The 19,878-nt window shown below is 30.6% G+C and overlaps 1 protein-coding gene across 2 annotated transcripts; it reads left to right on the top strand.

The window, feature by feature from the left end:
- The first annotated feature begins 227 nt into the window (after positions 1-227).
- On the top strand, positions 228-19,674 carry LOC110023532 (oligouridylate-binding protein 1B-like). 2 transcript variants are annotated; one of them, XM_020723002.1, is made up of 12 exons: positions 228-688; positions 14,075-14,136; positions 14,505-14,607; positions 16,805-16,881; positions 16,969-17,030; positions 17,133-17,220; positions 17,336-17,411; positions 18,229-18,259; positions 18,330-18,449; positions 18,552-18,637; positions 18,713-18,886; positions 19,274-19,674. In XM_020723002.1, exons 1-12 carry the CDS (start codon positions 578-580, stop codon positions 19,556-19,558), a joined length of 1,275 nt encoding a protein of 424 aa, XP_020578661.1. In that variant the 5' UTR covers positions 228-577; the 3' UTR covers positions 19,559-19,674. The 2 variants fall into 2 exon arrangements, with proteins under 2 accessions (XP_020578661.1, XP_020578662.1); XM_020723003.1 differs by having other exon boundaries at positions 18,330-18,434.
- The last annotated feature ends 204 nt before the right edge of the window (positions 19,675-19,878 follow it).

The following is a 19,878-nucleotide window of genomic DNA, read 5'->3' on the forward strand; positions in this document are numbered from 1 at the left end:
TGTGAATCAAACGCGTGATTCGATGACTCGATTTTGAATGCGGGCGAAAAGCTAAAACCAACTTACCTTTAAGCTCAAGCTTAAACTAGAATAAATTAATCAAGCTCAAAATCAAGGCCACAATGGCTCTAGTTCGGCTGTACTAGTTTACACCTTTTGATTCAACTAACAAGTGGTATTATGCCATAGATTTTGGTATATATATTGCAAAGTAGAATTGCTCATATTTACCTTTTTTTGCCATTTTTCACATCACCTGCCTTGATAGATTTTTATACCGAGAACTATCTCTGGTTCGATCAAAAGTACCCGACGCCCCCACTCCAGAACGGCATCGACTAGATTTCACTAACATATTCATCCTCCCGGTTCTGCACATTCCCCGGCTACTCTTCTCCTTTACGAATCTATGCCAAAATTTCAGATCCGTTGTTTCTAGGGTTTTACCGGCACAGGTAGTCGTCCTCTCTTGTCACTGTATCGGTGTGCAAAGGGATTCGAATCAATCCAATCGTCCTTTTCCGAGGTTTGCTCCGCTGATCACCTTGCCCCTTGTCACGTCTTCGGAGTGAGGAAGATGAATCAGAGACTAAAGCAGCAGCAACAACAGCAGCAAGCTCTGATGCAACAGGCTCTTATGCAGCAGCAGCAGCTATACCACTCCGGTGTCCTTGCAGCTATATCACAGGTTTGATCCCCCCCCCTGACATTGCAAACATTTCTGTGATTGTAACCTTCTGTTCTGATGATTATTAGTCTTTTGAAGCCTTTTTTTTTTTATGTATTCCATAGGAAGAAAGTTATTTTCATTGTTACAATTATCATCCGTCTGGGCATTTGTTTGATAACATCATTGGTTTTTTTCTCTCCGCCGGTTGTACAGCTTTTGTCCACATTTGCTATATGGAAGATAAAGTAATGATGAAATCTGCATTATCTGTTTTCAATCTCTCACCAGTATCTTTTTTAAATTTCTGCAAATAAAACGCACCAATTATTTTACGAGGATTTTGTGGAGTGATGCACTAAAAATAGTTTAATCTGAACTAAGGTTCTTCTTTAGGCGGAATCAAACTCGAATAAAAGACAAAAGAAGATATTTTCACCCTTGTTTCTTTACTTTCAACCTGTTTTGCTGCCCACTAAAGAGTCCTTAGATATTGCGTGTATTATGCTCCATCTTATATGCTTTTTGTTTGAGGACATATGGTGCTGATCTTGTTGAATGGGTATTTTATTGGTATTATGTTGATTGACAATTTAGATGTCCTATGGCTTCATTTTAACACATACAATTTAAGTTTTATTTCGATCAAACTAGTAATCAGTATTGGCCTTATTCCAAATATCTGGGTTTTGTTTACGACCTTTGATCTTCTCTTATTTGTTGAGTCTACCTGAGGACCTCATGATGTATGTTTTTTTGCAACTTCTATCAATTTTAACATTTTTTATTTATCTTTCATTATTAATGTCATCTAGTTATTTTATGAGTATTTTTTACCTTTTAGAACCATCTTAGTCTAGTTATTTATGCTCCGTCTTATAAGTGTTTTGTTTGAGTACATATGATGCTGATCTTGTTGAATGGGTACTTTATTAGTATTATGTTGATTGAAATGACAATTTAGATGTCCTATGGTCCCATCATTTAACATAGATAATTTAAGTTTTATTTCGATCAAACTAGTAATCAGCATTTGCCTTATTCCAAATATCGGGATTTTGTTTACGACCTTTCATCTTCTCTTATATGTTGAGTCTACCTGAGCACCTCATGAGGAGGTATTCTTTTGTGCAACTTCTATCAATTTTAACATATTTTTATTTATCCTTCATTATTAATTTCTTCTAGTTATTTTATGAGTATTTCCTATCTTTTAGTGTTTGTCCAAATAATCTTAGTCTATTTCCACTACAGTATCTCTAATAGATGATAATCCCATTCTTTCTAAGATATAAACACTACTTATACTTCTTAACATTCTGTGGGCTATCATGCTGAACTTGGATCTTAGTGACATTTCTGGCTGCGAAATTTTGAATACATAGAAGATAGTCAACCTATATGTAGTTTTATAATGCTTCTCTTTGTTTTCACGATATTCTCTTATGAATAATACTCTCAAACCACTTTTTAATTTTGTCCACTCAATTTTACCTATACAAGTTATATTTCCATTTATATTCTCTTTTTATATGATCCAAGATTCTTAAGCCAATCTCACTTTGCTATTACTTTCTCTTTTAGTAATATTCATTGATATTGATTCATAATTTTATATTCAGCATCTCATTGCAAATGTTTTTTTTGACTATACCTTTGTAATATCACTCACAACTTTTCAAATCTTAATATGGATCCAAAGCTTTACTTCTATTATTTTCCTCGTAGCTAATTGTACCTCAAGTTTTTGGATCAATCTATTAAATATTCCTTATTATACTTTTTAGAATGTTTTATTCCTTGAAATTCCCATTTAGTAATATTTTAAATTAGCATTTTTTTATCTTTCCTTTTTTTTTTTTTTTTTTTGAGATATTGTCATCCTTGCTTCTAATGCATCTAATCTTGTCAAACTTTTTGGTTCTTTTATCCCTTGGCTTAGTTATTTTATATATCTAATTCATGCCTTAGTAACTGGTATATTATATTAATCATTAAAATATGTAACCTTTATTTTGCTTGCTGCTCTATAAAATTTGTAGTTTCTTATAAACATAATAAGAATTAATAGCATATGTTCTATCTTGAACTCATTAAAAGGATTTCTTTTGGAATTTTCATTGTATTCCTAATTTATTTATCCACAACCGTTGCTCATATTATGTGTTCAATCTTCCTCTTAGAATCATTGATTGGCTGCTTTTGTGTAATTTATTGACTTCACCTTTGAAATTATAAGATCTCTTCTCATTTCTTAAAGTATGTGCTCATTAGCTAAGATCATGTACCATTACGACATCAAGTATGGTTGTCATTATATTTTTATTTTTTTTTTCATACTCCGATGGAATCATCTCACGACTCATCCGATTTGATCCTCTCTTTTACATGTATATGTTGTAAAATGATGAAATTTTAGAAATAAACAGACTAATATATTAATTTAACTAATCAACATTAAATAAAAAAATTATAAATTAAAATTGTCCCCATTTTAAATGACACATTGTCACCTTTAAAATAAAGACAATAACGCAGAGTTTTTACAAGTTATTTAGTTATGATAATATTAATATATTTTTGTTGAAGAGTTTTTCAAAATTAGTCTTGTGAATATTAATCTATTTAGAGAATAATTTTTAAAAAATGCAAAACGTAATTATAAAAAAAATTCATGCCTTTGTAAATTTAATTATTTTATTTCATTTAAATTTGTAAAATTAATAATATTTAATAAATAAAAGGGGTAATTTAATAGAGTAGTTTTCGCTTTAAGTAAAAAAAAATCAGAATAATTTTATTGAGGAACTTTTTTTCTTAATTTTGGAGAAATAATTTTGGATTGTCAGAATCTTGAACATTGTCATTGCTGAGCCCCAAGCCTCAGATGTGAAAAGTGGAAGATTGCGTTAGGTGGTCGATAAACAACATAAAATTTTTGAAATATCATGACTCAGTCAATTAGATCATTGTGTAAATGCTATGACGTCATTTGAAAGCGACACGTTATATGATCTGAATATAGTGAAAAGTGTGTAAAGGGCCTACACATGTGCCCGGGTGTAGTGTCAAATATGCAAGAATTCCCACATTTTGGACGAATGCGGATAAAGAAGTTAGTCCATGAAACTAATATTAGAATATGATCTTGGAATATAGGTACTCTCACAGGTAAATTAATGAAATTAATTGATATTATGATTCATAGGAAGGTAAATATCTTATATATTCAATAAACTAAATATGTTGAAGAAAAGGCTAAGGACTTTGATAGCTTAGGTGTTAAACTTTGGTTTTCAGGTAGGAGTCGCACTAGAAAAGGTGTTGGTGTTATTATATATAAGAGTTTGAAAGATAATGTTGTAAAAATTAATATAATTCGGGATAGAATTATAACCCTTAAGAATTATAACCCTTAAGATTATTAAGATTATTGTTGATACTAGAATTTTTAATATTATAAGTGTTTATGCTCCTCAAGTAGGTTTAGATATAGGTTCTAAAGAAAAATTTTAGAATAAGCTAGAAGAATTAATGCAAACAATACTTCTTGAAGAAAGTATTTTTATTGGAGGAGATTTAAATGGACATGTTGGTAGACATTTTAGAAATATTCGTCGTGGTTACGATTTTTGAGTGATTAGTGAAGAATGTAGAACAATATTAGATTTTGATTTTGCGTATGATTTGCAATTTCTAATACTTTTTTAAGAAAAGAGATGAACGTAATATTACTTATAAGAATGAATCTAATAAAACACAAATTAATTATTTTCTTGTGGAAAGAAGAGATCATCGAGAATGGAAAGATTATAAGGTCATTTCTAAGTGAGAATTTAGGTACTCAACATCGATTATTATTTTTGGATTTTAAGATGAAGAGTTATAAGAGAAATAATACTAGCAATTATTGTCATAGAATTAGATTGGGCCACTTTCAAGAAAAATAAATTATTTTTTTGAGTAAACTTCAAGATTTCAAGATTTGAGATTTTCATGAAGAAATAAATTTTATGTGGGATAAAGTAACAAACTCTATTAAACAAGTAGAAAAAATGTACTTAGAGAATCAAAAGGAAAAATTTCTATGAATAAAAATAGTTGTTGGTGGTAGAATAATAATATGCAAGAAAAGATAAAATATAAGAAAAGTCTTGTAAAATTTAGTTTAAATGTTAAAGTATAGAGAAATGAGAAAAATATAAGGTAACACGTAGGGAGTCTATGAGAATAATTTGTGATGCTAAAAATTCTGTTTTAGTAATCTTTATAATATATTAGATACTAAAGCGGGTGACAAATATATGTATAAATTAGGCAAACAAAGATAAAAGAAAAGTAAAGATTTAACTCATGTTGTATTAAATATGAAAAATCAAAAAGTGCTTTTCTTATAAAAGGATTTTCAACTCAAATGGGTGAGTTATTTTGATAAACTTTTTAATGAAGTTTTTGAAAATACGATCAATCTTATTGATCTTAATATCGTTAGTAATAATAAAATATTTTATTTTTACCATCACATTAGAAAAAAAAATTTAAGGCTTTAAAGAAAACTAAGGGTGGAAAATTTGTTGGATCTGATAATATTCTAATTGAAGTGTGAAAATATTTAGGAGATGTGAGAGTTTCTTGGCTTACTAAACTCTTTAATATTATTTTGAAAACAAAAAAGATGTCTGAAGAGTAGAGGAAGAGTATTTTGGTTCCCATTTTTAAGAATAATGAGATACAAAAGTGTGCAAATTATAGAGGAATTAAGTTAATGTGTTATACTTTAAAATTATGGGAGAGGTTGAACATAGGTCAAGACGTGTTACAAAGATTTCGTATAATCGGTTTGGATTTATGCCGGGCAGGTATACTATGGAAGTTATACATTTATTTAGAGGTTTGATGGAGAAATGCATAAAGAATAAGGAGGATCTACATATGATTTTTATTGATTTATAAAAAGCTTACGATAAGGTTGATATGTGTTGATATGACTTTGTTGTCGAACAGAAGGAGGATTGACCAAATATTTTCCTATTTTAGCAGATTACATCTGGGATCGACTTTAAGTCCATATCTTTTTGTTTTAGTTATGGATGCTATTATTTTACATTTATAGGAGGATGTTCCTTGGTGTACGCTTTTCGCTGATGATATTTTTCTTGTGGATAGACTAGAGAAAGAGTTCAGGAAAAACTTGAATTATGAAGGTCTAAATTGGAGTTTAAAAACTTTCCTTTGGGTAGAACTAAAATTGAATACATGGAGTGTAATTTTAGTAGTAGTAGTAGCTCTAGTGACAGATTTGTAACTATGAATGATCAAATCATTGAAATGTGTGAACACTTTAGATATCTCAGTTCTATTGTTTAAAGTGATGGTGATATAGATGAGGATGTTATTAGTAGAATTCAAGTTGGTTGGTTGAAGTGGAGGAATACTTCGGGCTTATTGTGTGATAAAAAAGCAATAGTGCCGCTTATATTGCAAGGAAAATTTTATAAGATGGTGGTGAGACTTTGAGACTTGCAATGCTCTATGACAGACACAGAATGTTGGGCTTTAAAAGAGAAGCTTAAAATAAAGTTAAGTGTTGTCGAGATGAGAATGCTTAGGTGGATGAGGGCTTGACACTTAGACAAAATGCGAAATGATTATATCCGTGTAGGGTTGGTATAGCTCCAGTGGCGGACAAAATTAGAGAGATTCATCTTAGATGGTTGGTTCAAACGTTGACTATCTGATGATCCAATTAGGATAGTGGATGTTTTATATTCGACTTATATTAATAAAATTAGTGGTTGACCGAGAAAGACTTGAGCATATTATATAAAAGTTGATCTTAGTTTATTAGAGTTAAATAAAAATATAACACTCAATATGACGTTGGAAAAAAAGGATTTATGTAGCTGACTCCACTTAGTGGGAGAAAGGCTTGTTGTTGCTATTGTTATTGCTGTAGAAATTTGAATATTTCCTATTCAAAAGTTTAAAAAATTGTGATTCAAGAATTTTAATGAGTGCATATTTTAAAGTAATATCTTTGGTATTATTTTTAAAATAAACAATTTTTTTAATTTATTTACAAAATTTATAAGTGAAGATTATTGTAAAGTTAAAATTAAAGTTGATGTGTTTAATTTATTGATAATTTATTAATATTAGTATGAAATTTAATCCCTTGGCTTAACTATGTTATATATCTAATTTTCACACATTAGTAAATGGTATATTATATTAATCATTATGATATGTAACCCTTGCTTTGCCAGTTACTCCATAAAATTTTGATGAGAAAGTTTCATATAAGAAAATAAAGTAAAATAAAATGTGATTTAACAATTTTTCAATAAGGATCACAACATATGATAAAAATAATAAGACATAAAAATTAGGTGGATTGTGCGAGGTAAACATAAGTCATTGTTGGCACTCTTGCTTCGTTAGTTGTAGCATCCTCTCTGTGTTGGCATTCTTATCGATCACCAATTGCCTAGAACTCACGTTGCAAAATAAGATTAGATTCAAATTTAAATTATTAAAAATATGACTAAACAAGCTTTTAAAGAAATTTAGGGAATACCATGGCTCTTTCAGTGAGGGACCTTAGGTGATGTGTCTGGAGAGCCTCAACAAGAGCTCTGAGCAAATATATTGCAGCCCATGATTGATACCACCGCATGTATAATGGAAGTGCTCTCTTTATCAACTCCCAAATCCTCCTGCAAAATAATGTAAGCCTGAGATCTTAATATATTGCTGGTGATTTTTGATCTAGAGGCTTTTTCGGGTTTGGAATTTGCTCTTCTCTTTTCATGTGAAAATTTTTTGGTGCTCTATTTTGAAAAGTGATGGATTTCTCTGTGAGAGGTTCCTCTGTGGAATTTGCCTTTCTGTGTGAACTTTCTCTGTGTGTGTTAGCGGATGGGGCAGCTGTGCTTTGGTTTCTCTATGTGTGTTGGTGGATGGGGCAGTTGAGCTTGCTTTCTCTGGTGACCTTGGCTTTGGTTTCACTGTGTGTTATTGGCCGTGGCAATTGGGTGTGGTTTATGTGTGTGTAGGTGGCTTTGGTCTTGATTTCTCAGGTGGCTTTGCCCTTGGTTTTTGTGCGTGAGAAATTGTGATGGCAGCTCCTTTGTATTCAATACTGTATTATTTATTAGTGCACTACTGCACTAATTGTGTTGTTGTCCATGGAAGCCTCTTGGGTTATATTACCCATATGTAATATGAGTTTCCATGCTTAGTAGATGGAATTCCCAGGCAATCCTAAATGTAGAAGGAAAAGGTCATGCTTTAGAATATTTAAGTGAACTTATATGTTGTTGAAGGCATTGGTAATACACTTGGCTTATATTCTTATGTAGTAGGGTCAATTAAAAATACCAATGAGTTTGAGAATGACATAATTGAAAATTTACATTCCTTTATTCTAATCCAAAAACAACTAAAAATCAGTTATTTTCCAAATGCACAAATCAAATAGCTAGACAACTTATTCAGATCAGAGGCAAAATGGTCATTTATCTATAAACAGCTGCAAATCAGTTGTTTTCCAAACTCAAAAACCAAACAGCCATCCGGTTTATCTGAATCAGCTACTGATTAGCAGCTTATCGGATAAGCTGGAACTGCCGCAAACAGACCCTAAATAAAATAACTCAATTTTTTTTTATAGGAATGTGTCATGAAGACTCAAAATTGACTTATAATAGCTCCATCATTCTATTGATGGTTTCAAAGCCCAAAATAGATGTTGGAATTGATTTGTCCTAATAGATTGAATCGTATAAACAGATTCTTTCATAACACTGCAAATGACATTTATTAACATATATAATGAATGATATATTTTTCTCAAATATTAAATATAGTTATTATGGTTTTACGCCTGACATCTCAAACTTTCATATATGAAATTTGCACATTAAATTTAACTTTCATCTGAGTAATAATTTCTCTAAGCTTTAAAATCAATTTGATGTCGAATGATAGAGAAAGTAAAATAACAATGAAATTTGTGGTGCATTGTTGATAGCCATCTCTCAAAATTCAATGTTCATATATTTGCCGGTCAGTTATAGATGAAAGTTTTCATGCTTTAGCAAGCCTCTTATTTTTAGTTGTATGGAATCACTAATGACATGATTGAGAAGGGTGGTCATGATGCACACACAATATTTAATCGAGCTCAATTAGAGTTAATGATACAATGTCCTGTATTGTTAGCTATACAATAACTATTAAAGAGTTCAGAAAGTTGATGAGGCTTTAAGAAAATCAAGGGTGAAAAATCAATATGACCTGATTGTATCCCAATAAAAATGTGAAAATATTTAGTAGATTTGGGAATTTTTTGGCTTACTAAATTTTTTAATACAACAACAACAAAGCCCTTATCCCACTACGTGGGGTCAGCTACATGAATCCTTTTTCTCCATTGCGGCCTTTTTTTATATTATTTATATTAAAATAATATAAAATTTTTAATATTATTTCAAAAACTAAAATGATGCCTGAGGAGTGGAAGAAGAGTATTTTGGTTCCCATTTATAAGAGTAAAGGGAATGCACATGAGTTTTGCAAATTATTAAGAAATTAAGTTAATTTGTCATACTTTAAATTTATGGGAGAGAGTAATTGAACTCAGGTTAAGACGTGATGCAAAGATTTCTCATAATTAGTTTAGATTTATGTTGGACAAGTTTATTATGGAAGCTATACATTTATTGAGAGTTTTGTTGGAGAATTACATGGAGAGTAAGGAGGATATACATGATTTTTATTGATTTAAAAAAAGCTTTTGGTAAGATTTCAAGAGAATTTCTTTGTAGGGTTCTAGAAAAAAATGTGTTGATATGATTATGTTAAAGTCATTAAAGATATGTATACTAGAGCTGTTACTTGTGTTCGAATAGGAGGATTGACCAAGCATTTTTCTATTTCAGTTGGATTACATCAGGATTGACTTCAAGTCCATATCGTTTTGTTTTAGTTGTGGATGCCCTTACTGGACATAAAACTAAGTTAAAGTGTTGTTGAGATGAGAATGCATGGGAGGATGAGTGGCTTTACAGTTAGGGATAAAAAACGAAGTGAATATAGCCGTGAAAGAGTTGGTCTTGCTCCAGTGATAGACAATATTAGAGAGAGTAGTCTTAGATGGTTATTCACATTAAACGTCAACCATCAGATGATCCGGTTAGAAGAGTAGATGTTTTAGATTCAACTTATGTTAAGAAAGGCAGAGGCAAACCTAAAAATATTTGGGTATGTATAAAAAAGGATTTTAATTTATTAGAATTAAATAAAAATATGACACTCAATAGGATAGAATGGAGAAAAAAGGATTCATGTGGGCAACCCAACTTAGGGGGATAAAGGCTTTTTGTTGTAGTTGAACCAACAAAAGTAGTTTCTTTGTCTCATTCCTTAATCCTCTAACGTGCATAAATGTAGTTATAGTTTGAGATTATCACAACCAGGATATTTGTGTTAGCCAAGGATGCATCATAAGTAAATCATTTCTTATTGTTTTAGTCATCTAAATCACTAGAACCATCACTTGTCCCACTATTTATAATCTCGTTGCCATCTCTAGTTAGATTTACTTGAGTGTCATCCCTAGCATGATCGAGTTCTCTTGAACTGCTACAATGAATTGGTTTAACACAAGAACATTGCACTGGGATCCAAATAACTATTAGTTGCACATTGCAACTCCGCATTGCTAGAGAAGAATATATTCTTGGTTAATTAATTAGAAATTTGGCTTGTGCATGTTGAATTTAAATTAATAGTTAAGCCATAAAAAGTTGTCTTCTTCTCATTTCTCAGTCGTCCAACATGCATGAATGTAGTTATTGTTTGATATTATAGCATCCAATATATTTATGCTAACCGAAGAATGCTCATTAACTGATCATATCCCTTGTTTTAGTCACGCATATGTCTATTGATGCGTCCAACTTAATTTTAAGCTTGTTATCACTAGAATTAGCACTTTTCACACTATCTATCATCTTGTTCCATCTCTAATTAGATTTTTTTGACTGTCATCCCTAGCATGATTGACTTCTCTTGAACTACGGTAATGAATTGTTTCAACATAAGAACGTCGTGTTGGGATGCAAATAGAATTCAATTTGGCTTCAAAAATTTTTTTTTCTTATTTGATTATTAGGGTGAAGCAATTTGCAAAAGGTACTTATGTCACACTAATAAGTTTGAAAATTCATGAGATTTAATGCAGAAAAATCTTGATAGTTATGTGCTTTATTCTCCGTGGAAGGTTTCCATTCTCTCATAAATTATGAGAAACTGTTTGGGGCTCTCTAACAGAACAAATTTTGTACTCTCTTCGTCACGAATAAGTGTAACAACAAATCTTTCATCAATAAGAAACCTGCTTATCAAATTAGCAATAGTTGTTGCAGGATCGATATTTAAGGCAAATATTACTTTGCGATGTAGCTAATCAAAATATAATTTAATAGGAACGCAAAGTGATTGGTGGCGACATCTGACAAATAGTTTGGGCCAAAATCATCTGCTAACATCAGCCCCCCATAATATAATAACATCCTGATTAAAAAAAAATTACTTATATTGATAATACAGTTTGAGCAAAAAAAAAAAAGAAGTCGGACAATTAGATATTTGAGGAAAATTGACTAATTGTTTGTAAATTATTTTGATAACAAGACTTTTAACTATATCTAAGAAATTCACCTAACATTATTTATTGTTAATCTCGAGCAGGTCCAAGGTTATTAGATTAAATGGGAAGGGAGAAGAAAGCGCTCATAAAATTAACTTATAGTGTTTACATAAGATTTTGTGATTACAAGAGGGCATACAAAATTTTCAGTTAGAAAATGGTTAAATAATTGACTTTAAACAGCGTATTTAATTTATTTTTACTAAAACAATAATTGAAATAACTGGTTGAGAAGCTCATTTGAATACAATACAAATATTGATAGAAACTTTATATGAGCTTTAAAGAAAATCAGAACCTAAAATTACCGAATTAAGTGCATAAATACAGGTAAAGAACGACAAGAATGAGGCACATATTATTTATGTGTTTTGACTTTTGACACTATTTAGACACTATTTTAATCTTTTTTAGGGAAAAAAATTAATAAATATCTATTATAATTTATATTTATATTTAAATTACTTATTTTTTCCTTAATCTTTTCTTATAAATTTGATTTTTTTTATTTTTAATAATTCTCTTTAGTTTTACATATTATTAAGAAGCGTGTTAAAAATACATTTTGTTTATATTTTTATAATTTTTCTTTTTAAATTTTAAGTTGCGATGTTAATTAATGATTAAAAATTTGAAGTTTAGTTATATTAATACATATTAATCACTTCATAGAATAAGAAGAAACTTTAGTATACTAAACAAGTGTAAATTATTGATAAACTAAATAATATAATAAGTTTGTGTAATTTATTAAAACAATATTATATAAATGATATTTGATTTATTCTTCATTGAAAATAAACTAGCTTGCTAATTAATTTATTACTAACTAATTAATAACTTATTAGTATAACTAAATTTATTATAACTGATAAGCTATAAAAATAGAAATAAAAAAAATTGGCATTTTTGCCGGTTGAACTGTATTAATCTTATTTACGCTGCTAATTCTATTACAAAAATGCTGGTGTAGGATTTATTTTATGTTCCCATTTTATGCAAGAACTTAATATTATAGTGTATTGCTTTCTTACTTAATGGTATAGTCTATGTTCTAGAGTAGTTTCTTATACACTGCATTGTTGTAGTCTACCTTCAAAAGAAATGTTTATTTGCTATAATATTTACTAGGACTCTAAAAAAACTTAATTGAATTCAATCTTATACTATTTTAAGCTTGTTTATTTATTTTCTTTATCATTTAATAATTGTGCATTAATGGAGCCTAGCTAAATATATAGAATATAGTAATAATATAATATTATTCTTGATCATGATGGATTCAAGGTTTTTCATAAAAGTGGCACTAATTTACTCAATATTATTGTTAATATTTCTAAGGTTCAAATGCTAATAAAACATATAATTAAATTTAAGCAAACCATCTAATGATTGGGTCAATGTAAAATTATATATTTGGTAATATACACCATTTAGAGTGTACTAGACAAAATAAAATTAATATAATAGTATAAAAAGTCATTTAATAAGTAACTAAATTAATATTTAATGAATATTTTATCAAGTTATTCGTAAAAAAAAACTTAGTTGAATTCAACTTAATAGTCTATGTTCTAGAGTAGTTTCTTATACACTGCATTGTTGTAGTCTACCTTCAAAAGAAATGTTTAATTGCTAGGATATTTAATAGGACTCTAAAAAAAATTAGTTGAATTCAATATTATACTATTTAAGCTTGTTTATTTATTTTCCTTATCATTTAATAATTGTGCATTAATGGAGCCTAGCTAAATATGTAGAATATAGTAATAATATAATATTATTCTTGATCATGATGGATTCAAGGTTTTTCATAAAAGTGGCACTAATTTACTCAATATTATTGTTAATATTTCTAAGGTTCAAATGCTAATAAAACATATAATTAAATTTAAGCAAACCATCTAATGATTGGGTCAATTTAAAATTATATATTTGGTAATATACATCATTTAGAGTGTATTAGACAAAATAAAATTAATATAATAATATAAAAAATCATTTAATAAGAAACTAAATTAATATTTAATGAAAATTTTATCAAGTTATTCGTTAAAAAACAATTATATTAATAGATATAAATGTTTTAAGACAATGTTCAGGCTTTTTAGTTTACATTTCTATCTTCTAAAATTTTGCTTGGTTATATAAATAAACAAACATGAATGACCTTTATATGAATGATTTTCAAATTATCCTAAATTTTTGCTATGAACAATTTTCATCAAATTACACTATAATGCATTTTTTTGATTGACTACCTTAAATTTATGTTTTCCAATATTTTTTTGCAATATTGTATTAGATGCTATGGGGATTTTCTTAAAATACTTGACCCATTCCCTCACCTCCCCTCTCCCAAAAGCTTTTTTTTTTCTCTTTCTACCTTCTGCACGATGGTGAATTTATGTGCGCGCTTATCTGCCTGAGTTCATCATACACATCTATCAAATTAAGCAGAACAAATTGTTGCATATTTTTCTTTTTTGGCAGTTCTGATTGTTTTGTTTTGTTTAAAAGAACTATTACAAGCCATGACCCTTTCCTTCATTGTTTAGAGTGTTTTCTAGATCAGAAGCATTATTCATGTTAGTAGGATTTTTTTTTTTGTTTTTCATTGGATGTAGTAGTGCATTTAGTTTTTTTCTCTAGGTTTTTTTTTTCATCTTCTTTTTTACTTCCACATTTTGCAGATGGAGCCTGTTCCAAGTGGCAACCTGCCCCCTGGTTTTGATCCATCTACTTGCCGCAGTGTGTGAGTGTTTTGAAGTAGCTCTTTTTTCTAATAGTCCCCCCCTTTTTTTTTGTTCAGATGTGGACTGTCGGTCAAGCATTTCCAATGAAAGTTTGTTTTTTTTTTAATTTTGTTTATGTCTGAAAGTAATATATTCTAGAGGACGCAATGGAGAAAAAGGATTCATGTAGCTGACCCCTAGTGGGATTAAGGCTTTGTTGTTGTTGTTGTTGTCTGAAAGTAATATATTCTTTTCATTTAAAGTAATGTATTATTTCGTTCTAGGCTGGGGTTAATAAATAGTATGAAAATTGTGCTGGCTATTCCTGCATGCTTCCTTTTTTTTTTTCATTTTGCTTATGATTTTCTGATCGCTTGATGATAACTAGGTTTGTAGGCAATATCCATCCCCAGGTCACAGAAGCCCTTCTTGCAGAAGTTTTCCAGAGTATGGGTCCACTTGAAGGATGCAAACTCATTCGAAAAGAAAAGGTTCTCTATGAATTTTATTTATCTGTTTAGTGGTAGTTTTGTATGCCTGAGCAAATGGTAGCCATGGTGTTTGTCAAGCATTCTAACCTATACATTCTTTAATTAGAGCTCAACTTTCTCAGATACCTGGTTACAAGCAATACTTGTTCTTAGTTTTGAATCTTCGTATGATTGTGAGACACTTCTAAACCATTGTGTTTTATCTATACAAATCGAATGCTTTTATTAGGTTAATAATTGAAGACACTATTGCACAATTTTTTTTTAACTTCATTGATATATATTATTTTAGAAAGCTCAATTTGATGTGTAGGCACTTGTTTATATCGGTATGATGATGCTTGTGTGATACATCATAGTTCTCTCGCTCTCTCATATCTTGTTCTTTTAGTAAGTGTACATCTGAAAAGAGCACACATAACCTTGTAAATTGTTTCGTAAAATTAATGATAACCATAATTTTCATGAAAATTTTGAACCTAAATTTATTTTTTATTTGGTTCTTATTATATTTCCCTATCAATTAAGTGTTTATATTTAGGATTTAAATACTAGATTTATTACCGCTTGCCAATCCATTTTATATTTATTTTCTCGATTTGCTTTTAACAAACAATCTTAAAGAAACCCAAGAAAATTATAAAGAATATTCATTAACATTAACCTAAAAATTTGGTATTATCGTTGGGACTTCCTGCTTTCATTCACGTTGAGTCTTACATGATCCATTTTGTACCAATCTTTCTAAAGAAGTTCTAACGGTGTCACATTTTGATTCTTTTTTTTTCCCTAATCCTATCATATTAATTTTAAGTACCTGCCTTATTGTTTTAACTTAACGCCCCTTTTAACTCCATTATCAATGATCAAACTACTTAATTATATCTTTTACTAGTTATCTTTAATATCTTTTACTTTCATCCCCTCATAATATAATTAATTTTTACTCTATCCTACTTTAGGAATTATTCTACATTCATTCATGTTGAATTTTTTCTAATCTTTGCTGTACGAAGTTTTTCTGTATGATTTTGCCATGCTACATTTGGTCTACCCTTTTTTTTCATAATTATATATTTAATTTCTTATAATGTCTTTATTTTTTCTGCTTCCACCTATTTTGAATTAAAAAACTACTTAGGTATACTTTTTACTAGTTATCTTTAATATGTGTTATACTTCCCTACTTTCGTAAAATCATTTTTCATGCAATCCTTCCTTGTTTTAACACATTCATCTTAATATTCTCTTTTTCACTACACTTAAGCTAACTATCAATGACCTCTGTGCCACTTAACTTTTGAATCTTCATTTTATGTTTAGTATAGTTCTAGTTTGATAAATTTATCTTTATATTTTCATAATATTCTCTAATTTTATATTTTTCCTTACACGTTTTCTATTTTAACAGCCTATTTTAGAACTTGCGTCTTCATTGATGTGTACATTATTCTCTATAATAGATCCATGGCTTTTAAATCTATCACTTGTAAGCTTTATTTGATTTTTCAACAATAGTGAATGGAAATTATTTATTCCAAGTCATTAAAATTGCTTAGCATGCTCTCTAATTGTTTTTTTCTATTAATTCTACGATGCTGATTAGAAGAGATCTAACTTGCCAGAATTATCGTCATCATTAAAAGACTATCAAGGTTATGCATCATTTTGAATATCATTTGTAAGCATTTTAAAGACTAATATAAAAGGATATGAACTTAATGATGATTGTAAAACTTTTTCATAACTATACAATTAGTTTTAATGCTAGTAATTTGCGTCATGTATGTCTTCACTAATTGGAAAAATATTTACAAACCCAAGACTTATTCATTTAAGTATTCTTTAAAAAAATATTCTTGTTAAGATTATTGAGGATTCATATGGAATTTAAGTTTGAGTGATTTATCTTTACTCTGCACTTATATAAAAACTTAGTAAGGGTGCTGCCTTATCTTTCAAGAATTTTGAATGTTAATTTGTTATTTTCATACTGCTAAAATTATGTCATAAATTCAATCTAATGATTGGCTTGTTTTTTCATTAATTATATTTTAATTGTAAACAAGATATATAGGCTGGCTTTTAGACGTGTACAGTGATGGTACTATTTCCTGTTATTCTACGAACTTTGCAAATTTATCATTTGCGTTTCTAATAACAAGGCTTTACTAAAACATCACAATTGCTCTGACAGTCTTCTTATGGGTTTGTTGATTATCATGATCGGAGATCAGCATCCCTTGCAATTATGACTTTGAATGGACGTCTTCTGTCAGTAACCCAAACTGTCTCTAGTTTTGTGGCTTTATTATTTTCTTTTTCCTGTTTCATTGAGCAACTCGCATCTGTCTGTTGCAGATATGGTTTGTCAATTAAGGTGAATTGGGCTTATGCAAGCGGTCAACGAGAAGATACATCTGGTGACTCGTTATCTTCTGCTGTGTTATGAATTTTTTTATTGGTTTTTGTCCCATGGCTGTGGTTGCTCTCAGGATTTTCCTGATCTTTTTTGTGTTTGTCAGGGCACTCCCATGTTTTTGTCGGTGATCTTGGCTCGGAGGTCACTGATTCAATGCTTTTCAATCATTTTCAAGTTTATCCCAGTTGCTCGTATGTTTCATAGATCTGTCTGCTAATATTTTCTTGCATTTTAAAAATTTAACCTGATGAATTGCCATTTAATTGCAGTATTAAATATCCTATATTTGTCTTTTGTGACTGTCAGGGATGCACGTGTGATGTGGGATAACAAAACTGGGCGTTCTAGAGGATATGGTTTCGTTTCTTTCCGCAACAAACAGGTATTTTATCCTTATTTGATGAAAGGTGCAACTGGCAAGCTGAATGGTTATCTTTGTTGGTTGAAGTGAGTTTGAAGGTCATTAGTTTTTTGTTGCAGATTAATTAGCTTTTAAAATTGACCAATTTCATGGAGAATTTGTCAAAATCTAAGTGGATTATATACTATTTCTTTGTATAATCTGCTATGTTCAGGCATGAAGTAAATATAATAATTAAATTTATGGTCCAATTGTTATTTTAGTCGCAGCCAAGCGATTGCTATCACGCTGTAGGCTGTTCCATGGTGTTTAACTACTAGCCTTAAGCCCCCAGAGGTTTTCCAAGCTAAAATTGGACATGAGGGCAATGTAATTTTGGTTAGTGATGGTGATGGTTTATGTTTGATTTCCATTCATTTGATGTGTAGAAAATGCTCCTTGAATATGGATAATGAGGCAAACTATGCGTTATTTAGATCATTTTGGGTTATATTTGTGTGGTGGGTTCATAAGGTCTGGGTAGAATTTGGAAATATGGATTTAATTTATTTGACTTTGAAGTAAACTGATTTTCTAGTCTTAGTCCTCTTTATTGCCTCCATCCCCAGGCCCACCACACACACCCCACAAAAAATTCTCTCCCCTTTGGAACGGCACCCATTGATATTATAGGATGTATTTGCTAACTCAAACTCACACAACTCTTTGTGAATGCCATACTATGGTTGTCATTCTTGTCCCTCTCTCTTCCTCTCTCTCTTTTTCTTGCTCTATCATCTTTGAAGCAAATCTCTTTTCATCATTTTTAATTTGATTTTTTTTTTAATACCTTTTTCAGGAAGCTCAGAACGCTATTAATGAAATGTCAGGTAACAGAATTTAGCTAGATTTTTTTCTCTTCAATTGAACTTTTCAGTTATTGTAGTATTTTTACTACAGGTAAATGGCTTGGTAATCGGCAAATAAGATGTAACTGGGCAACCAAGAATTCTGGCGAGGAAAAGCAGGGTAGCGATAATCAAAATGACTTGGCATTAACAAATGGTATTTCTAGCAATTGTACGTGGCAAAATTCATATAGAAAATGTGGCTGGTTACATATAAAAGGTTCAGATAAATATGCTAATTATGCTTTTGCTTATGATGTTTTGTATCTATAAGTGGGAGCTCAGGAGAATTCAAATGATGATGCTCCAGAGAACAATCTTGCATACACTACTGTATATATTGGGAACCTTGCACATGAGGTTTGTTCTCTAGTAAATCAGTAGATTCATCTTTAGCTAATGATTTACTGATTTTATGGCTGATGGTTGTTTCAGGTGACACAAGCTGAACTTCATCGCCAATTCCACAATCTTGGAGTTGGTGTTATTGAAGAAGTACGCATTCAGAGAGACAAGGGATTTGGATTTGTGAGGTTTCATTCCCATAATGAAGCTGCTGCAGCCATTATGATGGCAAATGGAAAGATCGTTTGTGGGAAGTCCATAAAGGTAACTCTCATTTTCTAAACTCGACAAATTCATTTCATTGCACAATCTTTTGAAAACACAGCACAATGTGAATTTTTGGAACTTTAGGTGTTGTATATCACTTTACTTTCAAATTCAATTAATAAGGAGTAAAGGGTCAAAATAGTCCCCTAAATTTTTACATGGAGCCATTTTAGTTCCAGAGTCTAAAAGCGACAAGTTAATACCCAAACTCTCTAAGTTGGAAGCTGAAATTTCAGCTCATATTAATAGAGTATGGGGGCTAAATTGGTATTTTATAGACTTTGGGACTAAATTGATCCCCTTGCAATTAGTTAGGAGACCATTTTGTCCCACTTCTCAATTAATAAGTATTCATCGATAACTAAATGAAAGATTTCTTGCTAGTGTTCTTGGGGAAACAAGCCCACCCCACCCGGCACGACTTCAAACCCGCTGCCGCCTCCAGGTCCTCCTTTCCAACTCTTGGGGGCTCATGGATACTCAGATGCAGATCTTCTGGCGTACCAGCGGCAGCTCGCCATAAGCCAGGCGACCGCAGTACCTTTGGCTGCACAGCATAGCCTTGCCGCCGCCCAATCATCAACAGGCCTCGTACCTGGCGGGTCTCAGACCGTCTATGATGGCTATCCAAGCCACACATCCTCTCAGCAGCTGATGTACTACAGTTAAGAGGCCTGCATCTGACTGATACTTAAAATGGATTTTATCACTTTGTTGACAACATTCTGGACTTCTGGGTTTTGTGATTTTTACTTTATTGGTGGAGGGATGTTGATCTTATTTTCTTTTATTGACTTGTCTTGTTCTTCTTGCGGTTTTGGATCTCCAGTTTTATTAGACTTTTGTTCAAGTCTGATTTCCTTTACTGGAGTTTCATTCTGCCTTTTTAGTTTTTGGCACCTTTTTCAAATTTTCTATTTTTCTACTTTGGCTGAGTTCTTTATGGATGGTGGTTCTAAATATGTTAAAAGTTTTGAGATATTTAAACG

The sequence above is a fragment of the Phalaenopsis equestris genome, unplaced genomic scaffold (assembly GCF_001263595.1).
Source record: "Phalaenopsis equestris unplaced genomic scaffold, ASM126359v1 Scaffold000224, whole genome shotgun sequence".
NCBI classification, from domain to species: domain Eukaryota; kingdom Viridiplantae; phylum Streptophyta; class Magnoliopsida; order Asparagales; family Orchidaceae; genus Phalaenopsis; species Phalaenopsis equestris.